Source organism: Stegostoma tigrinum, chromosome 8 (assembly GCF_030684315.1).
Source record: "Stegostoma tigrinum isolate sSteTig4 chromosome 8, sSteTig4.hap1, whole genome shotgun sequence".
In the NCBI taxonomy this organism is placed as follows: Eukaryota; Metazoa; Chordata; class Chondrichthyes; order Orectolobiformes; family Stegostomatidae; genus Stegostoma; species Stegostoma tigrinum.
The window spans coordinates 101,671,605-101,685,231 of NC_081361.1; the positions used below are offsets into that span (position 1 = coordinate 101,671,605).

The 13,627-nt window shown below is 42.0% G+C and overlaps 1 protein-coding gene across 3 annotated transcripts in view; it reads left to right on the forward strand.

Annotated features, from left to right (window-relative positions):
* cryz (crystallin, zeta (quinone reductase)) overlaps positions 1 to 8,546 on the forward strand; it is a 46,485-nt gene extending 37,939 nt beyond the window's left edge. For all 3 annotated transcript variants that reach the window (XM_059648184.1, XM_048538912.2, XM_048538914.2), the window contains 2 exons: positions 2,289 to 2,384; positions 5,429 to 8,546. In XM_059648184.1, the coding sequence (XP_059504167.1) occupies positions 2,289 to 2,384; positions 5,429 to 5,590 (258 nt within the window). In that variant the 3' untranslated portion in view covers positions 5,591 to 8,546. The remainder of the gene's footprint in view (positions 1 to 2,288; positions 2,385 to 5,428) is intronic.
* The last annotated feature ends 5,081 nt before the right edge of the window (positions 8,547 to 13,627 follow it).

Below are 13,627 nucleotides of genomic sequence, written 5' to 3' on the forward strand. Positions count from 1 at the left end.
ACTTTGGAGAGAGTGCAGAAGAGGTTAACCAGGATGCTGCCTGGATTAGAGGATATGAGCTATAAGGAGAGGCTGGAAGAGCTTGGGTTGTTTTCTCTTGAGCAGCGGAGGATGAGGGGTGGAAGCCTATAAAATTATGAGTTGCACAGGTCAGTATGACAGTCAGAATCTTTTTCCCGGATATGAAATGTCTAATACTAGGGGGCATGCATTTAACTTGAGAGAAGGAGTGTTCAAAGGAGATGTGAGGGGCAAATTTTTTACACAGAGAGTGGTAGAAGTGTGGAACATACTATCAGGGGTGGTGGTGGAGGCAGATACAATAGAGGCATTTAAGAGACTTTTAGGTAAGTACATGAATATGCAAGGAATGGAAGGATATGGACCAAAATACTGATTGTGGATGATCAGCCATGATCATAATGAATGGTGGTGCTGGCTCGAAGGGCCGAATGGCCTACTCCTGCACCTATTGTCTATTGTCTATTGTCTAAAGGCAGGTAGGAGGAATTAGTTTAATTTGGCATGTTTGGCACAACATCGTGGGCAAAGGGGCCCATTCCTGTGCTGTACAGTTCTGTGTTCTAGTGTGGAAACTCCATGTAGACAGTCACCTGAAGCTGAAATCAAACCTAGGTCCCTGACACAGTGAGGCAGCAGTACTAACCACTGAGCTATTCTGTTGCCCTTGGTTGTTTCTCAGTCTGGAGGAAAGTATAAATTATGGTTCTTGCCCTGATTAGGTTTGTACAGCAATGGTTGTGCTTCTAACTCAAGATTAAATTGTTGTCAGAGGCTGTCGTGGCATTGTGGTAGCATCACTACCCCTGGGCCAGAAGCTCAAGATTCAAGTTCCACCTGCTTCAGACATCTGTCATAACTTGTCTGAACAAGGTGATAAGAAAAATATATGCTACAGTTCTTTGGGCAACACTGCTTTTCTTTATCAATGTTAATTGATCCACTTTTGGGTAACCAAGGTGGAAGTTTAAAATAGTATCAGAGATAATGGGAACTGCAGATGCTGGAGATTCCAAGATAATAAAATGTGAGGCTGGATGAACACAGCAGGCCAAGCAGCATCTCAGGAGCACAAAAGCTGACGTTTCGGGCCTAGACCCTTCATCAGAGAGGGGGATGGGGGGAGGGAACTGGAATAAATAGGGAGAGAGGGGGAGGCGGACCGAAGATGGAGAGTAAAGAAGATAGGTGGAGAGGGTGTAGGTGGGGAGGTAGGGAGGGGATAGGTCAGTCCAGGGAAGACGGACAGGTCAAGGAGGTGGGTTAGGGCACCTCCTTGACCTGTCCGTCTTCCCTGGACTGACCTATCCCCTCCCTACCTCCCCACCTACACCCTCTCCACCTATCTTCTTTACTCTCCATCTTCGGTCCGCCTCCCCCTCTCTCCCTATTTATTCCAGTTCCCTCCCCCCATCCCCCTCTCTGATGAAGGGTCTAGGCCCGAAACGTCAGCTTTTGTGCTCCTGAGATGCTGCTTGGCCTGCTGTGTTCATCCAGCCTCACATTTTATTATCTTGGAAGTTTAAAATATGTAGTTGATGCAAAACTTAGAAATATTGTGAACTGTGACGAAGATAGTCACATAATCACAGAAAACTTACAGGCCGTTCAGCTCATCATCCTTTACCACCTCTTCAAATGCGCATCATTACCTTGTGACAACTTTCTGTTTTTTCCCCATAGCCTGTTACATCACTTTTATCAAATAATTGTCCAATGCCACCTTCAGTTGAATCTGCCTAGCAGTGTTGAGCCTGGAATGTTATAAAGTGCCTCACTTGAAAGTGCGGTGTTCTTCTTCAAGTTTAGGTTGTTTTGTTTGGGTCTTACAGGAAGCCAAGGACAGGTGGGTCAGTGTACAAATAGAGCAAGGAAGTGAAATGAAAGACAACTGGAAGCTTGTTAAACTTCTGACTTACTCTCTATAGATTCTGCCTGTTCTGCTGAGTATTTCTATCAATTTCTGCTTTTATTTCTGATTATGGATAGCATCCACAATATTTTGTTTTTGAAACGGGTTAGCTAAAAGGAAACTATCCAATCTTTTTAATCAACTTGAACACCTTAATTACTTACGAAAATACAGGCCTTTTCTTTCCAACCTGCTCCTCGTAGATTTAACCTTTTTAATGCAGTATAATCATGATGTACTTGTGCTTTACCTTCTCCAAGGCCAAAGTAGTCTTCATGAGGTGCAGTGCTCAGACCTGAACACTGCTGTCCTTAAAATAGTGTGATTGACACTTGGAACTGTTTTAATTTTACAGATTGTAGGCTGCAGAGGTAGCATTGAGATAAATCCCAGGGATATCATGCCTAAGGAGTCCAGCATCATTGGGGTTGCATTCGGCACAATAACTGAGGTAAGAAGAGCACTTTTCAAATGCTTGCTTTACAAACCAGAGGGTACAGTTAATGCACATATACATAAAACACCTGTACCTTATTTTGCTCTGTTTTGTCTTCATGTTCTGTTAACTAAACAGTTAATACAATAATCAAAATGCCAGGTAGGAATTTACTACCAGAACAGTAATAAATAAAAATCTTGCTTTCTGCTTTGAGTTTAAACACACTCACAGACAATTGTCCTTGCTAAATTTGTACCTTTAGACATTCTTCTCTTCTTACAACCAGAAGCACATCCCAGGCTTATACTAAATGTATTACTTATCTTTGTGCTTGCTGACTTCCTTTGGTTCCTAGTTTAAAATAACTCAAGGCTTTGGAGTAGATTTGTAGCTTGGTTTGTGGATGTTGAGGTTGGTTGGCTCACCAATCTGGTTTGTTGTTCCGCAGACGTTTCATTACCCTGCTTGGTAACATCATCAATGCAGCCCCTGATGAAGTGTCGGTGTGTTTTCCCGCCTGGTTTTTAAACTCTGGGGTCCGTTGAGCTGGTTTACCTCACTTCCGGTTTTCCTTCATAGTGGAGTCTATATGGGGTCGAGTTCTATGTGTTTATTTTTGGCTTTCTTCATGGAGTACCAGGTTTCTAGGAATTCCCATGCCTGTCTCTGCTTAGCTTGTCCCAGGAATTTGGTAGTGTTCCAGTCGAATTGGTGGTCCTCCTTATCCATGTGGATTGAGATGAGTGAGTATTGGCCATGTCTCTTTGTAGCCTTGTTAGTTTCCTTTCTGATGTCTGATGTAGTGTTTCCCACAGTGTCTGCAAGGAATCTTATCATGACATTGGTCCTGTCCATAGTGCGGCGTGGGCTTTTGGTTCGGGTGAGCAGCTGTCGTAGGGTTGATGTGGGTTTGTGTGCCACTCTGATGCCCAGCAGTCATAGGAGTCTTGTAGTTAGCTTTGATGTGTTCCTGATAAGTGTGTCAGGGCATGTATTATCTTCCTGATGTCGTTCGTGTAGGCATCTTCTGACCCAGTTTTTTGGATATCCATTATCCTTGAAAACCTGGAAGAGGTATTCTTCTTCCTTTTGGCATAATTCTGTTTTGCTGCAGTGTGTTTTTGTCCGTTTAAATAGTGTTCACATGCAGCTTCATTTGTGTGTGTTAGGATGGCTACTACTGAAGTTCAGTGCCTGGTCCGTGTGCGTGGTTTTTCTGTGTACTTTCATTTGCAGTTCCCCATTTGTCTTGCACTCTACCATGACGTCCAAGAATGGGAGCTGTTTGTTCATTTCTGCCTCTCTGTTAAATTTTATTCCGGTGTGGGTATTGTGTATTAGTTTGTGTGTCTCCTCTAGTTTGGTCCTTTTAATGACTCATCACACTACCTTACATCAGGAACACATAGGAACAAACCACAAGGCTCCTACAAACACTGGGCATCAGAGTGACACACAAACCCACATCAACCCTACGACAACTGCTCACCCAAACCAAAGACCCACTCCCCACTATGGACAGGACCAATGTCATGATAAGATCCCCTGCAGAGATTGTGAGAAACACTACATCAGACAAACAGAAAGGAAACTAACAACAAGAGAACACGGACACCAATTGGCTACAAAAAGACATGACCAATACTCACTCAACTCAATCCACATGGATAAGGAGAACCACCAATTCGACTGGGACAATGCCAAAATCCTGGGACAAGCTAAGCAGAGACAGGCACGGGAATTCCTAGAAGCCTGGTCCTCCATGAAGAAAGACATCAATAAACACATAGAACTTGATCCCATATACACTCCACTACTATGGAAAACCGAAGTAAGGCAATCCAGCTCAATGGACTCCAGAGTTTAAAAATCAGGTGGGAAAACACATCAGCGCTTCATCGGAGGCTGCACTAATGATGTTACCCAGCAGAGTAATGAAACTTTCAAATTGTGGGACAGCCATAGCTCATTGCTCAGTACTTGGACACAAGTTTCACTCCAGGCATTGAGAACAAAAATCTAGCACAGCACTGCAATACAGCACTGGAAGATTGCTACACTGTTGGAGATACTGTCTTTAAGGTGAGATGATCATCTGAGCTCTCATCTGATTTCAGGCAGGCACAAAAGATCCCATATGGACTATTTTAATAAAAAGCAAAGGCATTGTGTCCTGTCCAATATTCATGCCTCAATTAACACCACAGAAACAGATTACTTGATTATTCTAACATTATTATTTGAGTGCATTTTGCATGTGCACATAAGTTGCCTTGCTTCCAATACAGCTATCCTATGTTTGGAACTCCTAATATGTGCCTGCAACAAGACATGCTGTATGAAAAGCACTTTCCCACAAGAAAGTGTGTGATAAATGTGGGTTCAATTCCTGACTGAGAAACATTTATATTAAAAGTCTATGTTTCCTTGAAAATAACAGGCACAAAAATCTTCTCACAAACTTTTAATAACTTGTTAACTCTTCTTGCTTACCTCCTAGCCACTGCTCTCCATTCACTAACCCTACTCTCACTGCTTCCATCTCTTGATGTTTCTGCTCACTCCCTCCCTTGACCTCCCATAATGAGCAGCAAGAAGGAAGCATTGAAGTTCACAGAGTGTAGTGGGAGGCAAGGAGGGATCAGGTAAGGGAAATGGGAAGCAGTGAGGGTTCGGGAGAAATAAGTGGGAAGCATTGACAGGTGAGAAATAGGAAGGAGTGATCAGGAAAGAGAAGTGGGAAGCACTGAGGGAACAGGAAAAGGAAATGGGAAGCAGTGAGAGATCAGGAAAAGGAAGTGAGAAGCACTGGGGAATTGGGAAATGGGAAACACTGAGGGTTTGGGAAACAGAAGTGGGAAGCAGTGAGGGATCCGAAGGAGGAAGTGGGAGGCAGTAAGTTTTGGGTAAAGGGAAGTGGAAAACATTGAGAGGATGAGGGGAGTGGGTCTAGGTGGGATGCTGTTCAGAGGGTCGGTGCATATTTGGTGCGCTGAATGGCCTCTTTCTGCCCTGTAGGGATTCTGTGATTCTTTGACCCTTTCTGTTTATCATAGGAAGATCGATTGGAGTCAGCAGCTGCATTCTTTGCAGGAATGGAGATGGGCTGGCTGAAGCCAGTGGTGGGACCAGAATACACGCTGGAGAATGTGGCTCAGGCTCATGAGGACATCATTAAGGGTCCTGGAACAATGGGCAAGATGATTCTTGCAATATAAGATGCAGGAACAAAAGTCTACCATTGAACCTGATGAGACTGCTGCAATGAGATCATGGCTGATCTGATAATCCTCATCTCCACTTTCCTGCCTTTTCCCTATAACACTTGATTCCCTTCCTGATTAAAATTCTGTCTGTCTCCACCTTGAATATAATTCGTAACCCAGCCTCAACAGCGCTGTGTATTAAAGAATTCCACAGATTGACTATCTTCTCATAGAAATTCCTCTTTATCTCTGCCTTAAATGGGCCACCCTTATTCTGAGATTATGCCATCTCATCCTAGACTCTCCCACGAGGGGAAACAACATCTTCCATTTATCTTGTCAAGCTGCCTGGAATCCAGAAACAGTATCCTTCTGCCCCACTCCAAGGGCCCCACTAACTGAAACCCATTCCACCACACTGATCATCAAGCCACACATTTCACATCTTGACTATATTTACACAATGCTAGGTTGCGAATACCTCAGGTAGTAATCCTGATATTATTAGCTTGGAGATTCTATTTTTTGATTTAGCTCCTAACTGTTAAAAGTCTTTTAGCAAAAACTCCTTTCTAGTCATGTCAATGTTGTTAGTACCAATGTAGATGTACAACAACCGGGTCCCTCCCCTCCCAGGCCAACTTCCTTTCTAGCTCTGAGGATATTATCCTTAACCCTGGCACTTCAGGAATCATGCTAACAGCTGAAGGGGACAGTATATATCCCCTAAAGATACTGTCCCCTATCACTACTACCTCCCTGTGTCATCTCCCCACAAGAGGCTCACTCTAGCATGTGGTATGGTCAGGTTACTAATCTTCTCTGCAGTCTCCACTTCCATCCATACAGCTTGCAAGAACCTCACCTTTTGGACAATTGCAGGTGAGAGGCTTGTTGACAGGTGCTCCAAGCCTTCAAGCCTGTTCCATCATTCAGTAAGATCATGGCCGATCTGATTTTAACTTCATCCCCTCAATAATTATTCATTCCCTTGGTCATCAAGAATCTAATTACCACTGCATAAAAATATCTAAAGATTCTACATCCGTTATCAATGAAGAAGAAAGGAATTGCATAGACTGACAACCTCGCTAAGGAACTGTCCTTCCCCTTGTCTCTGTCTCAAATGGGCAACCCCTTATTTTTAAACAATGACCCCTAGTTCTAGATTCTCCCACGACAGGAAACACTTAGTCAAAACCTCTCTGAGCTTGCATGCTTCAATTAAGTCATCTCTGATTTTTCTAAACCCCAGAGACTACATGCCTAACCTGTCTTGCCTTTCCTCATAAGGCAGTCGGCTCATTCCAGGTGTTGTTCTAGCCTTCTCTGAACTGCTTCCACTGCATAAACAACCTTCCATAAGTATGGTAACCAGTCATGTACGCAATACTCCAAATGCAGTCTTACCAACGTCCTGTTTAACTGAGGTATAACCCCCCAACTCTTGCACTCATTTTCCTTCCCAATAAACCAAAATGTTACATTAGCTTAAAGAGATAACAAGGCGTAGAGCTGGATGAACACAGCAGGCCAAGCAGCATCAGAGGAGCAGGAACGCTGCCGTTTCGGGCCTAGACCCTTCTTTAGTTTTTTCTGCAGAGGGTCTAGGCCTGAAATGGCAGCCTTCCTGGTCCTCTGATGCTGCTTGGCCTGCTGTGTTCATCCAGCTCTACATCTTGTTATCTCAGATTCTCCAGCATCTACAGTTCCCACTAGTTCTGTTACATTAGCTTTCATGATTACTTGCTGACCCTGCATGCTAATGCCCTGTGACTCATGCGCAAGACGTCCTGATCTCTCACCATTTAGGTAACATACATTTTTGTTCTTTCTGCCAAAATAGACAATTTCATGCTTTCCCACATTGTGCTCCATTTTTCAGATCTTTGCTCACTCACTCACTTAGCCTATCTATATCCCTTTGTTGGCTTCTTATGTCCTCCTCACAACTAACTTTCCTGTCTGTGTAACATCAGCAAATTTAGCTGCCAAACCTTTGATCCTTTCCTCCAAGTTTTATATATATAATTTAATTACAAAGAGTTGATGCCCCAGTACTAATTCCTGTGATTTGCCAATAAGAAATAAAGACTGGAGTTTGGTTCTTGGAATCTTTCTCAACAGAAAATAGCCCCCTAAGTTGAAACATTGTGGATGTATAACAGTAAAGTGAAATAATATTTGAAATAAAATATAATTCTACATATAGAAGAAATTTGAACTCGAGTAACACAGTGACAATGGCTGTGAAGCTTGTTTGTTGGGTTGAACTGAGGTGGAACACAAATGAAGTTAAAAGGGGCAGGATTGTTAATGACTACCAGACTCTACCATCTGTTTATAAAATGAAAACAAATCTTGCAATAAGTGATGTAGAGAGTCCGTGTTTGCTGCTGGTGTGGTTCCAACATGGTGTTGTTGTCACTGAAACACGAAATGACAGCGAAATGTTATTAATCACATGTTTCAAACAACATTGAAATGATACAGTGGGGCTAATACTGTAAAGAGATGCGAGGATGTTGTTTTGTGAGGCAATGTCAGCATCTAGTCACACCTTGATCTTTATGTAACACAGAGGAGTTCTGTGCCCTGCTGGCAAACAATGTAATAGAGAATATATGCAGTGTTCCTGATTGTGATGTAGTGAAACAACATTAACTAAATCAATATTGAGTGAAGAATTACTACTGTACTCGGTTTTAGGATACCACTCTATTAACTTTCTCACTGTTTGCAATCACAGCTTTATCAATCCCATACACATAAGACTCCTGCTCTTCTGTTCCTGTCTGCTCTGAATCTGGTCTTAGCCCACATTGGTATTAGCCAGGCCACATTTGGTGGATATTGAAATAAAATGAATTATTTTCAGCACCACCTATTTGTGAATATATTGGAATAAATGACTATTTTTGAATGATTTGCAATTTTTGATCATTTCTTAATAAAAGTGTATCAAAGATCTGTGCTAACTGTGTGGGGCATTTATACACAAGCATGGAACAATGAATCAAAGTACAAAAACTGGCAGAAACTCAAAGTCAGGTCAATCTGCATGAGAAAAGTTAAATAACTGGCAAAGTCTCAATTGCAATGATTTGTCAGGGTTATCCCATCACTCCCTCTGAACAGTTCACACAAAATCATTTTATTTCAGAAGAAGAGAAAATTACGGCAATATATAGAGTCAGAAATGGTGCAAGAGAGATATGCACACGGACTGAAATGGAGTTTGAGAGAGGAACAGATATGGAATGAGAGAAAGACACAAGGAAAGACATTGAGGTACAAAAGACAGACAGGGACTGATATGGAACGAGTGAGAGGGACAGAAATGGACACACACAAATATATAGAGAGCAAAAGATACAAACAAGAGGACAGTCAGAGAGCCAAAAAGGTAATGATGGAGAGTTAGGTATCTGATGGGGTACAGAGAGGGACCTTAATCTAGTATACAGGGATGATTAGGTCAGTAAGAAATAATTTAGTGAGGGTTACTTGATTATTGTAGGATGACTTGGTTACAATGTAGGGAATAGTTAATAGTGGGACAATGGGATATGTGGAAAAGGGTTTAGGTTCTTTGAAAGTGATGTTGTCAGTCTGAGGAAACATGATTTTTGACAATGAAAGACATGAATAGAATTCCAAAACTACTGAATATCAAAGGCATACAGTGTTTTAGCTTTTATTAATAGAGGGATCGAGTTCTGGAACCAAGAGGTTATGGTGAAGCTGTACAAAACTCTGGTGCGGCCGCACTTGGAGTATTGTGTACAGTTCTGGTCACCGCATTATAAGAAGGATGTGGAAGCTTTGGAAAGGGTGCAGAGGAGATTTACTAGGATGTTGCCTGGTATGGAGGGAAGGTCTTACGAGGAAAGGCTGAGGGACTTGAGGCTGTTTTCATTAGAGAGAAGAAGGTTGAGAGGTGACTTAATTGAAACATATAAAATAATCAGAGGCTTAGATAGGGTGGATAGGGAGAGCCTTTTTCCTCGGATGGTGACGGCGAGCATGAGGGGGCATAGCTTTAAATTGAGGGGTGAAAGATATAGGACAGACGTCAGAGGTGGTTTCTTTACTCAGAGAGTAGTAAGGGAATGGAACGCTTTGCCTGCAACGGTAGTAGATTCGCCAACTTTAGGTACATTTAAGTCGTCATTGGATAAGCATATGGACGTACATGGAATAGTGTAGGTTAGATTGCCTTGAGATCGGTATGACAGGTCGGCACAACACTGAGGGCCGAAGGGCCTGTACTGTGCTGTAATGTTCTATGTTCTATGAATAATCAAGGATCAAAGGATGGGGAGAAATAAAGGCAATAACTATTGCTAGAAAAGTAGCGCTAGGGAAACTAATGGTGCTTAAAGACTGACAAGTCCGCTGGATCTGTAGGGATACATCGTAGGATATGAAAGGAAGTAGCTATAGAGATATTGGATGCACTGGTAGTAAACTTCCAATAATCCTTTTGGAAAAGTCCTAGAAGATTGGAAAACTGTCAATGTAACACATATTCAAAAGGGAAAGGAGCCAAAAATAACTATCAGCTGCTTAATTTTCATTGGGAAAATGCAGCATTTTATAATAAACAGTAGAGTATTTAGAAACACATAATAGGATCAAGCAGAGTCAGCATAGCTTCATGAACAGGAAATCAGGCCTGACAGACTTATTACAATTCCTTGAAGAGATACCAACCAGGATAGATATGTGGAGAGATTAGGATAGATAGGTGGAGAGATAGTAGTAGGGAACAGGGAAATGGCTGAAGAACTGAATAATTACTTTGTGTCAGTCATCATGGTGGAAGACATGAGTCATCTCCCAAAAATTTAGGAGAATCGGGGGCAGAGCTGAGTATGGTGGTCATCACCAAGGAAAAGGTGCTAGCTAAACTGAATGGCCTGAAAGTGGATAAATCGCCTTGACCAGCTGGACTACACTCCAGAGTCCTAAAAGAGATAGCTGAAGAGATAATGGAAGCGTTCGTGGTGATCTTTCAGGAATCGCTAGAGTCAGGGAGGGTCCCAGAGGACTGGAAAATCGCAAACCTGACACCCTCGTTTAAATAGGGAGTAAGGCAAAAGATGGAAATTTGCAGGCCAATTAACCTAACCTCAGTCATGGGTAAGATTTTAGAGTCCATTGTAAAGGATGAGATTTCTGAATATTTGGAAGTATATGGTAAAGTAGGGCAAAGTCAGCATTGTTTCATCAAGGGGAGGTCATGCCTGACAAATCTGCTAGAATTCTTTGAGGAAGTAATGACTAGGGTAGACCAAGGGGGGCTAATGCATGTTATCTACCTGGGCTTCAATGAGGCCTTTGACAAGGTGCTGCACAGGAGGCTGCTGAGTAGGATAAGGGCCCATGGTTCTAGAGGCAAGGTGCTAGCATGGCTAGAAGATTGGCTGTCTGGCAGAAAGCAGGGAGTGGAGATAAAAGGGTCTTTCTCCGGATGGCAGCTGGTGACAAGTGGGTTTCCACAAGGGTCAGAGCCGGGACCACAACTTTTCACTTTGTACATTAATGATCTCGATGTACATTAATGTGGACATTCTGGCTAAGTTTGCAGATGACACAAAGATAGGTGGATGTATTGAGGAGGTGAGGAGGCTGCAGAAGGATTTGCACAGGTTAGGAGAGTGGGCAAAGAAGTGGCAGATGGAGTACAAAGTGGGAAAGTGGGACGTCATGCACTTTGGTAAGAAGAATAAAAGTATGGACTATTTTCTAAATGGGGAGAAAATACATAAGGCAGAAGTGCAAAGAGACTTGGGAGTTCTCAAGGTAAACTCAAGGTAAACCTGCGGGTTGAGTCTGTAGTCAGGAAGGCAAATGCAATGTTGGCATTTATTTTGACAGGACTTGAATATAAAAGCAGGGATGTACTCCTGAGGCTTTAAAAGGTTCTGGTCAGGCCACATTTGGAGTATTGCGTACAGTTTTGGGCCCCATGTCTCAGGAAGGATGTACTGACTCTGGAGTGGGTTCAGAGGAGGTTCACCAGAATGGTCCCAGGAATGGAAAGCTTAACATATGAGGAACATTTGAGGACTCTGGGACTATACTCATTGGAGTTTAGAAGGATAAGGGGGAATCTAATTGAAACTTACAAAATACTGGATGGCCTGGACTGAGTGGATGTTGGGAAGATGCTTCCATTGGTAGGAGAGACTAGGCCCCGTGGGCACAGCCTTAGAGTAAAGGGAAGATCTTATAAAACGGAGATTAGTAGAAACTTCTTCAGCCAGAGAATCTAGGTAAATCTATGGAATTCAATGCCTCAGAAGGCTGTGGAGACCAGGTCATTGAGTACATTTAAGACTGAGATAGTTAGGTTCTTCATTGTCAAGGTCATCAAGGGTTACGGGGAGAAAGCGGCAGAATGGAGTTGAGGAACTTATCATCCATGATTGAATGGTGGAGCAGACCCAATGAGCTGAATGGCCTAATTTCTGCTCCTATGTCTTATGGTCTTATAAAGGGGAATCAGCGGATGTAACATATTTGGATTTCCAGAAAGCATTTGTTGGGTCGCCGTTGATTTACTTGATGTCCCCTCGGTGTTGTGGATAATGTACGAGCATCAATAGAGGATTGATTAACCAATATAAGACACAGTTGGGATAAGGAGCATTTTCAGGATGACAACCTATAACTCATGGAAGTGCTACAGCAATATTCAATGTTTATTAATGACTCAAATGATGATACTGAATGTGCTAATGCCAAGTTTGCGAATGGCACAAAAACAGGTATAATGGCCCCAACAGTCTATGAGGTGATATAAAAGTGTTGAGTGAATGGGTAAAACTTGGTAGATGGAATATAATATGTGAAAAATATAAGGTTATGCACTTTGGCAGAAAGAATGAATGACCTAAATATCATTTAGACGCGGAAAACTACAGCACAGATGGATTAGAGGGTGCCCATGTATAAATCACAAAAAGCTAGCATCCAAATTCAACAGGTATTAGGGAAAGCAAATGAAATATTGGCTTCTATTTCAGAGAAAATAGAGTAAAAAAATAGACCGCAGTTGAATTACTGTGAACAATTTTGGGCACCTGATATAAGGAAAGATATATTGGCATTTGAGGCAGTCTAGAGAAGGTTCATGAGGCTGATCCCAGGTCTGGAAGGACTCTATTATAAGGAGTGGTGAGGAGATTTGGCCTATACTCATTGGATTTTGAACAATAAGCATTGATTTTCTTAAAACATACAATTACTTAGGGGAAACTAGACAGATTAGATGTGGAAAGTTTGTTTACCTTTGTCACAAAATCTAGGATCAGAGAGTATAATCTCAGAATAAGCCAGAGATGAAGATTTAAGACAAAGATGAGGGTGATCGCTTTCTGTCAAAGGACTGTCAGTGAATCTGTGGAATTTGTTATCACAGTGGACTGTCAAGGCTGTGTCGTTGCTTATATTCAAGGCTAAGAGAGACAGATTTTTAATCAAAAATGGAATCAAAGGTCATGGGGAAAAGGCAAGAAAGTGGAGTTGAAGATTATCAGATCAATCAGAATCTCACTGAGTGACAGAGCAGTCTCAATGTGCAGAGTGGCCTATTTCTGTTACTATATGTTATAGTCTTTTCTCAAGAAAAAGAGAAGTCTGTGGGAGTGACCTGATAGAAGTCTTTAAAATTAAAGACAAGATTGATGTAATTGACATGGAGAAAATCTGGCACAAGACAGTGACTACACAATTCAGGAGAATTTTTCAGAAAAGCCTTTACCTGAAAGTGATGAGAATATGAAACTCATTATTGTAGGGAGTGTTTGAGAATTGTATTGATATATTTAATGGAGAGTTGAATAAAGTAATGAAGGAGAAAGGAAAATGAGAATACAGTGATAGGTTGTGAAGAAGACAAGTACGAGGAGGTTTTTAGAACAGAAACCCCAGCACAGAGCTGCTGGACTGAATGGTCTGTTTCTACATTCTGAAGATTGACGCATTGGAAAGGTTACATGTGATCAAGCAAAGGTGTTTGAAAAACTGCAAACCAAGTGC